The sequence below is a fragment of the Cupressus sempervirens genome, chromosome 10 (assembly GCF_028749045.1).
Source record: "Cupressus sempervirens isolate cs-2001-9-10 chromosome 10, ASM2874904v1, whole genome shotgun sequence".
Classification (NCBI taxonomy): domain Eukaryota; kingdom Viridiplantae; phylum Streptophyta; class Pinopsida; order Cupressales; family Cupressaceae; genus Cupressus; species Cupressus sempervirens.
Genome location: NC_143127.1, coordinates 919,704,226 through 919,720,687, shown reverse-complemented (window position 1 = coordinate 919,720,687; position 16,462 = coordinate 919,704,226). Strand labels below are relative to the sequence as shown.

The 16,462-nt window shown below is 34.4% G+C and overlaps 1 protein-coding gene and 1 long non-coding RNA gene across 2 annotated transcripts; one reads left to right on the top strand and one right to left on the bottom strand.

Annotated features, from left to right (window-relative positions):
• Positions 1 to 7,091: 7,091 nt before the first annotated feature.
• LOC149537010 (uncharacterized) lies at positions 7,092 to 8,920 on the bottom strand. Its single transcript, XR_016358018.1, has 2 exons — positions 8,390 to 8,920; positions 7,092 to 7,357 (listed from the first exon to the last, which is right to left on the bottom strand). It is a non-coding gene; the product is annotated as an uncharacterized LOC149537010 (long non-coding RNA).
• Positions 8,921 to 15,151: 6,231 nt separating this feature from the next.
• LOC149537009 (uncharacterized protein At2g29880-like) lies at positions 15,152 to 16,168 on the top strand. The gene is made up of 2 exons (XM_089806395.1): positions 15,152 to 15,499; positions 15,593 to 16,168. Exons 1-2 carry the CDS (start codon positions 15,152 to 15,154, stop codon positions 16,166 to 16,168), a joined length of 924 nt encoding a protein of 307 aa, XP_089662521.1.
• Positions 16,169 to 16,462: the final 294 nt, after the last annotated feature.

The window sequence follows — 16,462 nt, the reverse complement described above, 5'->3', positions numbered from 1 at the left end:
TGCCTTTGGATTTTGATAGTGAGGACATTTCTTGTGCTTAAACTGCAACACAAAAATTCCAAAACATAAATACATCATCAGATGGAATTGCCATACAAGTTGATTTGTAATCAACAAAGATTTGGAAACAAATTGGAGACTTGGTAGATCCAACAAAATGTTCTCGAAGAAATTATATGCATATGCAATGGATGAAAATGAAATGAATAGAATGCAGAATGAAGTGTTATGACAGTGAAATTATGGAAGATGGAATGAAACAGAAGAAAATGATAATGGATGAAGGTGGAAACACATGGGAATGTGTGCAAATGAAGATTGTTGATTTCAAAAGTGACTTAGTGTTTTCAAGGCATTATTGCATGAAAAATGAATACATGTAAGTGCAACATGTAACGGGAGATGAAAGGTGAGATGAGATGCGAATGCGGGTGGAGGATGCACTCCACATGTAAGTGTGAATGGAGGATGAGATGGAAAGCATGGAAAGAAGCAAAAATATGTATTTTCTCATGGAGGCACAAATTCATATGGAGGAATAGAAAGTGGAAAATGAAAGAGGGATAATGAGTTTTATAGTCACTTTTGGTGAAAAGGGGAAGTCAAAGTACATGGGAGATGAAAATGACATCTTTTTGACATTTCAAAATGTGACTTATTCAAAATCAAACCTTTTGGAGGCAATTACATGTAAAACATTTCGTATAATCGTGTCGTGCGAATGGATGCAAAAAGTGAAATGAGTGAAAATGGAAACAAAAAATGAGATCACATGCATGTACAAATGGGAAATGAGATGGAAAACATGTAATCGCATTTTCTAAGTGAGAGATAAGGTGTTATGACATGGAAATAGAATGTGGAACGTGATGACGCTTTCGCATGAAATGAAGCAACAAGTTTTTGGGAAAGAACTTGCAATTTCTCCAAGTGGAGAAAATCAGCAAGCAAGCACAAAACACAAAACACAAAAGAAAAAACATACCTTTGGAAAGTGACTCAAACATGTCAAGATGCAATGTACTTCAACACACAGATTCAAAATTGGGACTTGAGGAAGAACCAAAAACATAAAAAAGAACAAAAACTTCATTTTTAAAGGAAAAATCCACTTTCCGTAGCAAAGATTTCAACAAGTGGCAATCATCAAGCAATTACATGCATAAAATCAACAAAATAAGCATGAATTAAAAGCAAGAAAGAAAGAGTCCACTTATATGTGTCAAAAATGAATGGAAAAGATGCTCCAATGTTTGAAAAATTCTTCAAAAATGTTTGAATCTTTCAAACTTCCACAAATTTGAATGGGAGAAGGCAGCAATCAAGGAGAAGTTGGTAAAAGATGCCAAAACGTGCCCTAAAATCACTCCAAGATCCAATGTTTTGAAAAACATATGCTTGGGATGTTTTTAGCAAAAAACATGTTTCACAATGATGCAAGATCAAAATGTTTTGGTGTTTAAACACCAAAATATGCACAATATGTAATGCAATCCCAAAAAGAAGCCAAATCGATTTGCTTTGGAGCCAAAACATGGACCAAAAATGAATTTATTTGTTGATTTCTCCAAAAGCGTGCCCTAGATTGGAGCTTTCAAAAATGTTTTTTTGCTTGTTGAATCCATTTTAAATGGAGGAAAAATCATTGCCAATAAAAAACAATCTCATGTGAATCCATTGAGAAAATTTCCACTTATGATCAAAATTAGGTTCTTGGAGGGCCAAAACATGGAGTTCTTCAAAATTGGACTCTTTCAAGGTCATAGCATATATTAAAACATGTCTTAGTATAAAATCAGACCTTTTGGAGTCAAGAGCATGTATTAAAACATGTCTTAGTATAAAATTGGACCTTTTGGAGTTGAGCATGTTTTAAAATATCACACTTTTTGGAGAAGGATGCATGTTTTAAAATATGCACACAAGGAAAATCGGACTTTTTGGGGGAGGATGCATGTTTAAAAAATGCATCTCACTTTTTTGATGTAAAAGCATAAAAACTTCACTTTTGATGCAGTAGTATCAAAAATGTCCACTTATGATAGACTTTTGATGTAATGACATCAAAAAGGTCCACCAAAATGAACTTTAAATGTAGTGATATGTAGAATGTCTACTTTTGATGAATTTTACATGTAATTGCATATAAAATATCCACTTTTGAAGACTTCAAGTCATTTAATTCACTTAAAGTTATAAAAATGTTACTAAATGAGCCATAAACAATATTTATTTATCATGTATTTAAAAATATAACATATATATATCATTTAAAAAGTAACATTTAAATAAGTATTTGATTTTAAAACCAAAAATTAAACTAGAACTATATAGTTATATAGTTACTTTAAGTGAAAAATTAAAAAATAACTCAACTTAAAATAATAAAATAAAGTGCATTATAGTCACTTTAAGTTAAAAATTTAAAGTTAAAGTAACTTAAAAATATAACAAAAAGTGAATATAAGTTATATTTATCAAAAAGTGAAAGTCAAATTAAAAATATAACATCATATTTTTTATTCCTGTTGTTGCACCAAAAAGGTTCACTTTTGAGACACTAAAATGGGCATATCTCTTGACTAACAACTCCGATTGAGCTCTAGATTAGACTGAATCGAAGGGAAAAGCGAAATGCATGATATGAGAAAAACCAACAAACGCAAACTCAAAAGAAAAGAATGAACGATGAAGGCCTTCAATAAAATGATTTGATATGCAAATTGAAATGGATCAATCGATCAACATTAAGTAATTGAATATCAAATTCAAGCTTTGAGAAATGTGAAACTAGCTTGAAAAAGTGTCATGCTATTACCAACATTTTGTGGTGACAAAATGTAGGACAACAAAGCCTAAATTCAAGAGTTTTAGTAGGTGCTGAAGAGCATGAATCGTCCTTGCTTGTTATCTCCACCCAAGATGTTCTTCCAATAGGTCCAAAATGATTGCAATCTAACTCGAGTTTTGGATGTACTCTTTTAAGGCCTTGGACTCTCAGCCACTTATTGTTATTTACTAAGATTGGAATCTATCAAAGATAGAATTGCCATCATTCTCTTGCCACTAAATAGGAAATGGACAATGCTTGTCAAAGCCAGCCTTATGATATTATGGATCTAGGATGATGTCATCATCTTCAACCTGAAAACTTGGTGGAATCTCAACCATGTTGAAGTCGATGATTTGCTGCAATGTGAGCTTGTAGTAGTCCATCTTCATGATGTCCACCTCTATGGACAAATCAATCCATACATCCTCCATGCGATGAATATGATTGAATGCTCTTTTAATTCTTGAATGCATCTCTCTGTAATCGAAGTCAAACCTAGCTTTGAATTTCTTCAAGGTGATAGGTTGAAGTTCTGCTTCCATTGCATTTGCTTTGTATACTGAATTGAGCATATACTGACCAATTACAAGGGGTTTAGCAGTGGTAATGTCAAATCTTGGCCTGTGTTGACTATGTTGGTATGATTGCACATCCATGAACTGCCTAGCCAACTCCATCAGAATAATCCTATCAATAGGATATATTGGTAAGGTATAAGGTTCTCTTTGAAAATAACCAACTCTCAAATAGGTGAAAGTTGAAAATTGCAAAAAGATGCATTCGAACTTATTTACCTTCTCCCAAGCTTCATCTAATACTCTTCTAATTACTAGGTCATTGTCAAATTGACATCTAAAATGTCCAAAAAATGCATCTTTAACTCTTGTAATGATATTGCTCTGTGTTAATGTGATCTAAGCATAATAGACCCAAATAGGAACTAATGTATGATCCCCCTTGGTGGAAAGTTCTGTGAACATTCCCATGGCTGTAGCAATGTATACCAAGTATGAATTCATATAGCAAGGTGTTAATGTTCCCACATAAAATAACTGCTCACATAGTGTCGTGCTTATAAGTTCTCCCTGGTAGATGGGTTCCTTGTTATCAAAGATTTGAAGAATAAATGTATACATCCATGGTTCAAAATCACAAGATTCCTTGAGGCCACAAACTCTGCTGAGAAGAGTTATCAAATCCTTAACTTCTAGTTTGAAGTCAGAACTATATATTATTTTGGGCCACCTAGAGAAATTACTTCTCTTATTATCCAACCAATATGTATTTATGTGCCTTTTATAATCCAATTTGATCTGATTCCATAGTTGTAAAGACATCTCTTTATCAAATCTACACATTCTGAATTCTGAGTAACTTCAAAGATTTCCTCAATGACATCCGGATCTAGGCTAATGATGACCTTGCAATCTACATTCTTGATTATTTTTGTCTTAGGTTTGAAACACCAAACACATCCCAAGACAAAATCAGGTTCCAAAGCAGCCATGGGAAAAGTAGACACTAGATTAATATCGTTTCTTTGACACGTTTAATCTCTTTGTTAGCAGGGGCTTTGATACTTTCTAAGAAATTAGTCATTTCTACATGCCCAATCTTTGTATCTGATACTTGATCCAGAGGAGATGACACGAATGATGCGATCACATGAGCCAACTCCTTATCAAATTTGTATTTCATCTTCCTTTTGGATTTTGTTGGCACAAACATGTGTTGTGCTACAACATGGAAATTCCATAGAGTAAATAGATCATCTAAAGGTATTAACTGCATGAAGATATTAGTCTTTGATTGGCAAAGGAAGATTTGTGAAGAACAAGGCATTTGGAGTATTGATTAGATATTCGTGGGACACATGTGATGGCTAGAAATGATCTAGAAAGAATATGTATTTGGACAAAATGGGACTTAGAAAGATGGATTGCATGTGGGTAAGGATGGGTTTTCATTTGTATGGCCAAGAATGCAAGCTAGGTGCATAGGGATGTATGCAAATGACGTCTTTGGTATTTAAAAGAGTGACCTTTTACCAAAATCAGGTTCTCTAGAGGTAATTACATGTGGTAGTTATGTGTAGTAGTTATGTGAGTTACACATGTAATTACGTTTTGGAGGATGTAATTGCATGCGTAGGAGAATGGATGGAATATGCATTGACATGAAAACGTGGAATGTGAAAGGATGTAGATGCACTTGCATTCTTGGGTAGGAATTTGCAACTTTCTTCCAAAAAAGGAAACCAAAACAAGAAAACAAACAAGCAAACAAGAAATCTAAGCACAAAACAAAAACACACCTCTTGCTATTGACTTGGACATGACAAACTTCAAGATGTTCTTCTATATGCAATTTCATTTTTGGATTTTGGAGGATTTTGAAGCATTTAAAATGAGAAGATTTCATCTTATTTAAAGACAAAATGCAAAAGATATGGCATCTTTTTGAACAAATGGAAAAAAAGGAGCCAAACAATGCAACATAATAGCAAAGTAAGCAAGAAATGAAAGCAAAGTTGAAATCTTCTACTTACTTGGAGCTCAAAGAGCCAAATGTGAAGGAAATAGAAGTTGAAAAGAAAGAGTTTTCTCCAAATCAAACTCTCCAAGTGTATTTGCATGAAAGAACTCAATAGCTTTTGACCATATTAAAGTTGCAAATGCAAATCTCCATGCTCAAATACTTGGATGTTTTTGCATGTAACGTTGAAATGCAAGTTACAAAACCTTTGAAATGCAAAACATTTTTTTCATATAACATGTTCTTGAGGCATTTTTAATAAAACATGTGCTCTACAAAGGCCAAAACATGGGTCATTTTTTAAGAGAAAGGAAAAAATGTTATTCTTAAATGCCAAAACAAGCTTCCAAATACAATGACGTGCCCTTGTTGATGGATTGTTTGAGCTGGAATTGCAAATTTCTGAGCATTTTTTTAAAAATGTGCTCTTTTAGTGCCAATACATGAGACATTTTTTCCTTGGGAATGCAAAAACATGTTTTATAGTACCATTTGCATGTGTTGGAATGCAAAATCAAACCCTATGGATGCATTTACATGAGGTGTTTTTCCTTGGCAGACCCACATTTTTACTTGGAAAGCAAAATCAAGGTCTAGAGATGTAAAAATATGTTTAAAATACATTCATATGTTGGTTGGAAGTGTAAATTGCACTCTCGTGGAGACATTACATGTATCATTGTGTTAAAAATGTATGTAATGGTGCAAATTACACTCTCTAGATGGATCATTGCATATTTAAAATATGTAACACATGTAATAACTTAGGAATTTTTTAACCTGGGAAAGCCAAAAACCTAAGTTGCATGGATACCTCCTCCTTCCCCACCTCTCCGCACCCAAAAGAGTTCAAACCGGTTCACATTTCTGGTCTAGTTTGGACTTGGTTCAACCGAGTTGTTGTTTTGGAACTGCGAGTTCAAACTAGGATCAAACCTAGGTGAACCAACATCAAAAGTTCGAACCCGTAGCGAACTGGGCCATGCAAATGACTAGAAAAGTGTTTTTGGACAAAAATTAAATATTTTTTGGCATCCACAACCCTAAAAGTTGTTATGAATTGCTTTTGGTGGCCTCTCATTGTCATTTTAGGTTTTCAAATAAGCTATTTCATCTTAAGGAAGAGCACATAAGTTTTTGACCAAGCATCTAGTTGTGCAAGGAGTTTGAAGATTGATTTGTTGGTGTTCTTCAAGTGTTTGTGTATCATTCATACACATTTGCAAGCTTGCAATGGTTGCAAAAGGTAAGTTCTTATTCCATTTGCTATTGTTTTTGTCCTTATTTTTTCGTTTTTTCATTTCTCTTTCAATCTTGATATGTTCTTTCCATTTTTTCAAAATTTGTCATTTTCTTGCATATAAATTATGAACATGTATCTAATTTCTTGCCATAGGAAAAGGAATGACATCTACCTCTTCATCAATAGGCAATACCAAACAAAGAATGAAACCCCACTCTGATTCTCCTCTATGGAAGCATGTAGACATTATTGTTACCAATTTTTACTACATTATGCAAATTGGTAGAACTGTTATCAACTATTCTTAGTAAAGGTGCCTATGGTGAGTTTTGTTTCAATTTGAGGTTGTTGTTTCGATTTGAGCTTCAAATAAAAATGTTGAGAAAAATGTCATGTTGCTTTCCTAAGAAAGGAATTTCATTTATTAAGCATTAACAAAAAGGAAAAACAACTGGAAGAAACAAGTATGCAAGTTAGATGTCATTAACAAAGAGATAGCATAAGCACATGTTTCATTTCGAAAAATGTTCAAAATAGATACAAGAGTTCCACATATGCCGTACAGATAGCCCTCAAGAAAATATAAAGTATACATGAAAAGTAAAATGCATATACAAGAGATACATGTATATGAGATAGAGAGGAGAAGAAGGGACCCGTCATTGCCTGTTTGAATGATGAATCCCCATGTAAGCTCAACCAGTCCACTTCTATGCCATCTCTTTGTGTTCTACTTGCATGGATTTCTTGCAAAAGATGAAATAACTATGGTGTTAGTTTTCAATGAGCTCAAGGTCAAACCAACTCATTAGAACCTAATATACATGGCTACTCTATACATGCATCAAAACAACAAAGAGAAAAATCAGCAAGAAATATCAAAGAACAATCTATATGCTGGTTTATTTCTAATATATATTTTTCATATGCAATAATAGGTATTTCTGATTAACAAGTGGATGTAAATGTGGCTCTCACAAGGGTTTGAGCTCAGCTTGTTAATAGAGACAAAGAATCAAATACATTTTTGAAACAATCAAGTATGCCAATATCAGTCAACAAGTAAGCATCTTTGCATTATATCTTTATTCAATGCTACCTTGAGAACAATATACATTGAAACATTGCATGGAAAATCAGTATGTCGTAACTTTCAAATGCCATGAAATTATAGAAATATCACAACCAGCCATATGTAAGAGCAGAGAGCAAAGGAAAATGCATCTTTTTTATGAAAGGAAAAGCTGACATAAAGTATAGCTTCTGTAAAAGAGAAAATACATCCAGATGCATATAGCTGAAGCAAGAGTTTACACATCTTCCACTATAAATGCCTTTGAGAGCACAATTTACTTTAATGCTCGAAAATGTATCAAGTATTCATGCAGAGAAAATACTAGCAAAATGTGCCGAAAAAGACAATAGTTCAAGCTCTAACAACTTCATCAAACCCTCTATAATGGCGCTTTAAGTTTCAGCCAAATACACAGGAACAGGTGTGTTGTGTGAAGCCCAGAAAATCCATAAAAATGGTGATATTCAAGCTCATAATGGCACCATAAATTGCAGAGAAAGAAAGAGCAAAAATGAATTTCATTTTTGAGACAAAAAATGCATGAGATAACACCAAGAAATGTGCCTAGAATGCAGATTCCAACCTACTATCAAAGCTCAAAGAAAGAGTAGAAAATCTGCTATGAAATGACACCCAAAACGCCCAGATTTTAAATCGGGCCATCTAATTCTTTAAAGAGATGCATCAAATCAAGAGCCATCACCAAGACACAGACTCCAGCCAAGGCGTGATTGAAGGAAGTGAGCAAAAACGCAAAGTATCTCCATATTTTCTTCGAGCAAACCCTCCTCTGTCCATGGTGGCTAGAGCTCAAGCAAGAGAAAATGAAAGTAATGAAATGGTTTAAAGTTGAATCCCTTAGGGCCCGTTTGGTTGCTAGAATACAACTAGAATAGGAATTGATAATTAGAATATAATTTGTTTTCTTTGTTTGGTTTGTAGAATAGGAATATAGAATAGGGTTACGTATTCCTATTTTAGCCCCAAAATGAGCTTTTGTCCATTCCAAAAAATACTTTTAATTGGCTTTTGTCCATTCCATTCCAAATTCAACTTATCCAAAATTGATAATCTGTCGGGTCCGGTCCGTGGTTGGAAACTCCCACTTGTTATTTTTTTCGTCGACCAAAAACTCCTGTCATTTTAGTGTTTATGTGGGTTTTCCTCTGCGTTTGCATTTGTTCATCTTCAGAGGTGTTTAGCTGGGTTTTATGTGCGTTTGTCTTCATCTTTAGAGGCTCTTCCTCCTACTCTGCAACCAGCTCTATCAAAGGTGTGTAAAACGTTTTCATCAGTATTATTTTTAGGTTTTTTTTGTCTGCGATTCTTGCATGGTTTCTGTTTTATGGACTGCAATCTTGCATTTTATGGTGCTAGGTTTGTAAAAAGGGTATGATATAATGTCTTTGCTTTCCATTTATCCTATAATTGTTTCAGATTGTATATGTGCTATTTCTAGAGCAAGTTTATTAGACTTATTTTCTCTACAAATAAAGACTAGTGTGAGAATCAACTTAGTGGAAGAGTGGAGGATTGGTCTTCTGCAATCTCAAACATCCCAACATTGCCAACAATCCTGTGAACCTGTGAGCCCTGAAGCAAAGTCTGCTATTTCCTATTCAAATCTGCTCCTTTGTTTGAAAGGGGTATAATTTGTAATCCCTGTTTGTAATCACTGTTTAGAAATACCCTTTCCCCTTGCTGGGATGAAACATCTAGCTTTTTCACTGCCACCTATTTGCCATTGATCAGAACTCCTTTGTAGACCACTTTGAATCGTCCCACAAGTATTAGATTGGAGGAACTCTGAAATAGAGAAGCCAACATAATGGTGATGACAAGCAAGTTGAAGCCATCAAAGATTTGTAACAATGGTGACATTCATCTCAAAATTGTACTAGCAGAGAACGAAATAAAAAAGAACAATTAGAAAATACAGAACAATCAACTGTTGATTCAGCAATACCATGAAAAAGAACTACTGAGCAGTTTCAGTCTCTGAGAATAAAGATATAAACAACATCAACCAAAACTACCAAGAGTTAGTTGAAATGAATGGTATCTTGAAGCCAAAAATGCGTTGTAGACTGTCGAAAACTGAAAAGTGCAGGTTTCAATCTTCCCTTTCTTTGTAATTGTGTATGAAGATAATTATAAACTGCACCATAAAAGTGTGCACAATTAGGAGTCAACTACAACATGCAAGAAAATTGGTAAACATGAGACATAAGTCATATACGATTGGAGAATTTGGTGGGAAGCATGACAAACATGCTGCTGACAATATGTGGGAGTAAAAATGTGGCACAGTTGTATACCACAAGCTAAAGTCACACCCATTATGCATCCACAAGTTCTTCCCTCACTCATTCAGTTTATTTAGTTTAAGATTCTCTAACAATGACTATCAGTCTGATAGATAGTTTGACCAGTAGCTTTAGGCTTTTCTATAGAGTTATATTCACCATTGCAAATCACAATTTTGATTCAAACAAAACGTGTAAACTAGGCATGTGTTGAATTTCTAAATTAAGAAAAAATATAATCACTGCCAGACATACAGGCCACATATAAGATGGCCATGTCAGCTGTGAATTTCATGCAGAGTTTTGACATTTTAACTTCTTGGCAGAATTGTCAATTAAACTAGGAGTATAATCGACAGATGTACCCATTTCAATGGTCTTGCAAGTGTTAAATATATTCTGAACCATTGATGAAGAAAGCCCTTCTGCGTAACAAGATCAGGGAGGATGACTTTAGACTTTAATGGACGGATGGGCCCTTATCTTGGACATGGTTCAAGGAATAGTTGATTATAATCTGCTATTTTTTGTTATAATTTCCCATATATTAATGGTCTGATGTTATAACTGCTTAGATCTGAACTAACCGTAGATCACAATGCTTCATTGGATTTGATCAAAAAATTAGTAGTAAGGGTGGTAACTGGGTAATTTTTAGATGAGCAGACTATTAACTTATAATTAATAGAAAAAAAATAGGCACTTAAGCTTAAAACACCTACAGAAAAATGTGTACCCTTCCTAGAAGAATTTCTAATGTTGGAAAACTTCACCTAATTTAGGACCCAACTTCTTATACTTAACCTACAATACTCTCTATAAATGTGTTATTGATCAAATGATATATTTACAAGACATCTAAGATAACTTAGCTCTTTGTCCTTTTATACAACATCTCTATTGATCAAAGGAAGTATTGATGAGATATATTTAAAATAATTTTGGTATTTGTCCCTTTACACAAAATCCTAACATTCAAGACATGTATGAACTAACTAGTAACACCTATTACAAGTCAAGTTGATTTGAGACCATAGTCAAGTTGATTTGAGACAAGTGTGCTTGATGCTTTTCACTAGACTTATATCTTGCTAACTGCGATTCTTATATTTTAGATTCTGTCATTTCTATTGGCTGCGCCTTAGTTGGTTATTTGTATTTCCTATGCACAGTTCGTGGGGCTACTATTGCTCATTGTTTACGTCAAGAACATCAATCTTTTATATATGTAATGCTAGGTCTGAGAATATCATTTTATGATATGTCTGAATACTCCTCTTTTTCTTGTCGCTGTTTTGAATCCAGTCCAGATACCCCTTCAAAGTGATTTTTCCTTCCTCTTATAACCTCAAATGAGGATCAAACACACCTTTACAGTATCTCTCTTTGCCTTTGCAAAGGATGCAATTCTTCATAATTAATCACTGCTTTGCTATGTTATATAAGTCAAATTGTCTTTTTCTTATTTGAAGGAATCATTGACTAGAAGACCTCTTAAATAATCTTAATTACACTAAGCCCACTTCCTTTTTCAATAAAGCTCAGTCAGCTTATTCAAGGAAACAGTCAGCTAGATCTAGGTACATACCACTTCTTATTAGGAGCACAGGCAGGCATATGAAGTGGGGCATTCACTATATTCCCAACTCTTTATGACAATGGGCAACATTCTCCTCATATAATTGCAATCTAGGATACTTATGTTCTTTGTACTTGTTATATATATCTATGGATCTATGCATCTATGTGTCTATGTACCTTTAGACAACATTTCAGTAGTTTTAAGTATTGGTGTTTATATATTGTTTATATAGCTCTTGACAATAATATGATTCATGTGACCTAATAGCTTGATGTGTTTCTATTGTAGGTCATTCGATGGATCTTATTGATGATATAGAAGTCCAAGGAGCCATAGTTAGGAAGATCAAGGTTATGTGCACACTCGCTGTTTTGCTTGCTAGTCTTGCAGTGTTAATAGTAGCATCTTCCCAAGAGGCTAGAAGAGATAGGAATAAGCGAAGAAGAGCTACATGTCCTTTTTATAAGCGCATTATCCATTCTACTAACACAAATTGCCATGACCAAATATGTATGAGTAGAGTAGCCTTCTTTCTCTTGGCCAAACTTATAAGACAAAAAGGGAGCATTCAAGATACAACAAACATATCACTGGAAGAACAGCTAGTGATGTTCCTCCACACCCTTGGCCACAATCTAAGGAATCGAAAGATTGGCCATAACTTTGGTCACTCAGGAGAGAAAGTGAGTCGACACTTCCATAAGGTCTTAAAGGCTATAATAGATCTTCATGATGATTATATTTTACCCCCTGTTGCAACCACTCCTACAGAAATTGCTGGGAAGGACCGTTTTGATCCATATTTCAAGGTAACTATGCTATTGGCATGTATTTCATTACTAGAGACTACATATAATAATTTGTATTTGATAGTAATATTGATTTTTATAGGATTGTATTGGTGCAATTGATGGAACTCATATGCCAGTTACCGTTGATGTGGACATGCAAGCAAAATATCGCGATAGAAAGGGTAATTTGTCACAAAATGTTTTGGGTGTATGTTCGTTTGACCACAAGTTTCAATACATTCTTGCTGGTTGGGAAGGGTTTGCTGCAGATAGTCGGGTGCTTGCTTCAGCTCTATCTAGAGCAGATCCACTTGTGGTTCCCCCTGGTATATTGATTCATATTTAATATGATTATATTTTGATTAAACTAAATTAAAACTTTAATGCTCTACTTTGAGTATAACTTTAATTCTATATGTGTAAGAAAATTCTATTTAGTTGATGCCAGGTACCCAAATGTACCAGGATTTCTTGCTCCTTATCGGTGTACACGTTACCACCTAAAAGAGTTTTGCAGAGCAAACCCGATCAGCAATCCTCAAGAGTTATTCAACCACCGACACTCCTCTCTTAGGAATGTGATAGAGCGGACATTTGGTATTTTCAAGCAACATTTTCCTATCCTGAAACATGCAACATCCTATAGTATATCTACCCAAACAAAGATTGTTTTGGCATGTGGCATACTACACAACTTCATTACGATGGAGGATGGTCTTCCACTTGAAGTGGAAGTTGGAGAGGATGATGATCGTGTTGGGATAAATGTGCCAATTCTTGAGACTTATGGGATGAATCAACGAGATAGAGATGATTGGGGAAGATTCAGAGATGAAATAGCCCAAAGGATGTGGGATGATTACAACCCTCAAACTTAGTTGTACCACAAAATATGAACATTTATTTGCACTTTATAGTGAATAGGAATTGCACTTTGTATTTTCAAGGATCATTTTACACTTCACTATTCAAAACTGTCTGCTATATGCATCCTTTCAGGAGATGTGTCAAGAAGGGATATATTGAAATGCTCCAAGAGGACATTTTTAAAGTTGTCCTTTACATTTGACTGGCCATTCAATCTTATTTTCCTTGATTGTTTTATGTTGTTGTTTCAGATCTTGATTTATATGCTTACAACTTTATAATCAATGTTGTTTCTGATATACACTTTTAGCATGGATAAAATAGAAACATATAGGAGCTAGACATTGGAATAGGTGCAAACAAATAGAATTTAATTGGGTCAACTTGTACAAAAGTTTTCATATTAGGCCTGATCACAAGCTAAATTCTTGTCTTTCCATTTAGTCAATAGCTATGTTTTAGAGCTTTGTTATAGATTTATAGTTATCTATGTTGAGTTTGTTTCAAGTCCTTGAATTGTCTCAGGAAAACATCAACAAAAAGATGGACTTTATGCTCAACCACATGGAACTCTCTGTAGACTTTCTGGTAAAGCATCCGATCATGTTTACAATTAGTTTGGATAAGGTAATGAGGCCCAAGTTTTTAGTTTGTCAAAATATGAGAGTACTGAATGGAGGGGAGAAGACAAATCCTACACGACTTCTTAGCGTTTTGAGATTGCCAAAGGCGAAGTTTATTGCCTAGATCATACAAGGGCACCCTGAATCAGCTACTCTGCAGACTGTTTATGAAAATGCCATTGTTAATGTCTCAAAACAGGTTTGAAATGAAGAGATTTTAAGTTTCTTAGCATTTGATGTTTCTGATCCTGTTCTTCCCTAGAACAACCTGCTTCATTTGTTTCCCTGATGTGCGAATTACTGACCCTGCATTCAGATTGTAATTGCTTTTCATTCCAGGTATTCTTATAAATTCTCAGGTTTCTAGCATGACCATCGAAAGTGCTTTCATTGAATGTCAAGTTATTTGTAAGTTTTCAATATGTTGAAGATACTGATTGCATTTTGAATCCCAGTTATTTTGCTTATTGTTCATATCTTTGTAAGATCAGAAAAATACTTTTAGGAAGTGTCTATCATAGAGAAATGGGAGCATCAGCTAGTAGAGAAAACTGTCCTAATCACTAAATCTGCATTAACATTATAGGTTACATGTCTTATAACAAGTCAATTTAAATCTGCATTAACATTATAGGTTACATGTCTTATAACAGGTCAGCAAGTTTCAAACTCCAAAACATGCAAACAGACAGAAATAAGGAGATTATAACACCTCTCACAGCTGAGAGGAGTTATAAGTTGCCAAAATGCTCCAAGAGGGCTTTTATTTGTGTTTCCAAATGAAAAAAAGCATAGCTTTTTGCTTGAATATTTTCCAAAAATGGATTTATGTAGGGCTAATCCTTGTAAGAGAATTATTTTCAGAATTAGTCTTCCATATTTATGAAAGAGACAGTCTCCTTCAATCTTTTGATGAAAATTTGTGTTTTTTTGCTTTTGTAGAGATTCATAGTGTAGAGCATCAACTTTTATGCGTTATCTCTTTGTGAACTACTCTTTAATGAATAAATACTGCTGTCCAAGCATAGAATCTAGCTTTTTTCGTAATGGAACTGATGTTTATTAAAACCATCTATTGTTTATTGTCTTGCTTCTATGGATGTGACTGTTGTTTGTTAAATGGATATGCCTTGTAACTCAGAAAAATCAACATATTCCATATGTTTTTGCTGCTCTTATAAATGTTATTGCTGTTCATGCAACTATGATATCTTCATGACATGCTGACGATTTTTTTCAAGTTTTGTAACTACCCATCGATAGCTGAAAATGTCATTTACCAATCCCTTAACAAGCATGGATGAGGAGGTACATGTGAGTACAGTTGCTACTTCGGCTAAAAATGCCAAAGTGGTGTGGTCAAAAGAGATGGAACATAAATTGATAGAATTGCTCCTTGAGCAAATTCAGTTAGGAAGAAAAGGTGAAGGGGGCTTCAAAAAGGAAGCGTGGACTGCAATACAAAGAAAGTTCAATGAAGAAATGAAAATGAATCTTGGAAAGGATAACTTTAAGAATAAGTACAAAACATGGAAACAAGGTTATAGAATAATGAGAGAGTTACGAAACATGAGCGGTTTCGCATGGAATGAGAGTACTCAATGTGTAGATGCGGATGATAGTGTATGGGAAGAGTTGCTGAAGGTAATCTTCTTACAATATTTTTATTTAAGTAGAGTATTCTAATTATCAATTGAAATGAAAGTCATCTAATTCTTAAAATTTTCCATCATGTAGAGAAAAGATTTCAAAAATGCAAGAGTCTACAAGAGGCAGCCCTTCACCCATTTCAATGACTTAGCAGTCATTTTTGGCAACGACATAGCTGATGGAAATGGAGCAGCAACAGGTCCAGAGGTTCAGTATGGACATATCTTTGAAGAGGTTGTTGATCTTGACGAAGATGGGGGTTTTGATACCCAAATGGATGATACTCCTCAATTTGAGGAAGAAATCCGTCATTCAAACAATTCCACATCTATTAGACAAAATCCATCTTCGCCATCAGCAAGAAAGTCAAAGAGGAAGAAGCCAAGCATGGCTTCCTCTTTGGAGATCATATGTGAAAGTATCCAGAATATTGACCGAGGCATGAGTAAGTCTCATAATGTCAATGTTGATAAGAGGGAAGTCAAGCATGATATATCAAGTGCATTTGCTGCCCTCAAGGCCATGCCTGGAGTTAGTAGGGGGACTTTGATTGTTGCGTATGACTTCTTTTCTTCAGAACCTACAAAAGCTTGGGCATTCCTAGAGATGACTATAGAGGAGAGGGAAGAATACATTAGATATAAGTTTGGAGGAGTTTTTTGATAAATTACAATCTTTATGAACTTATTATTATTTTTTTGACTATGTCGGAACATACAATCTTTGTCACACTCGGATGGATACAAAGTATTTTCAACTCTTTTGGTTCCAATTTTTCTTGAAATGGATGAAGAATGCATTTTGTTTACCTTCAATTTGTTCAACATAATTATTTACACTTCCAATGAATAAATGTTGTATGTACAGTTGTATGCATTGCTGTATGGACTATTGTTTGGTGCAAAATATGCTAGATAGACATTTTTTTCTACTTGAGCAAGAATATATGAACAATAT

Coding starts and splice junctions, on each gene's coding strand:
- LOC149537009 (XM_089806395.1), top strand. CDS start 15,152: ATGGATGAGGAGGTACATGTGAGTACAGTTGCTACTTCGGCTAAAAAT. Junction 15,500..15,592: donor TATGGGAAGAGTTGCTGAAG/GTAATCTTCTTA, acceptor TCCATCATGTAG/AGAAAAGATTTCAAAAATGC.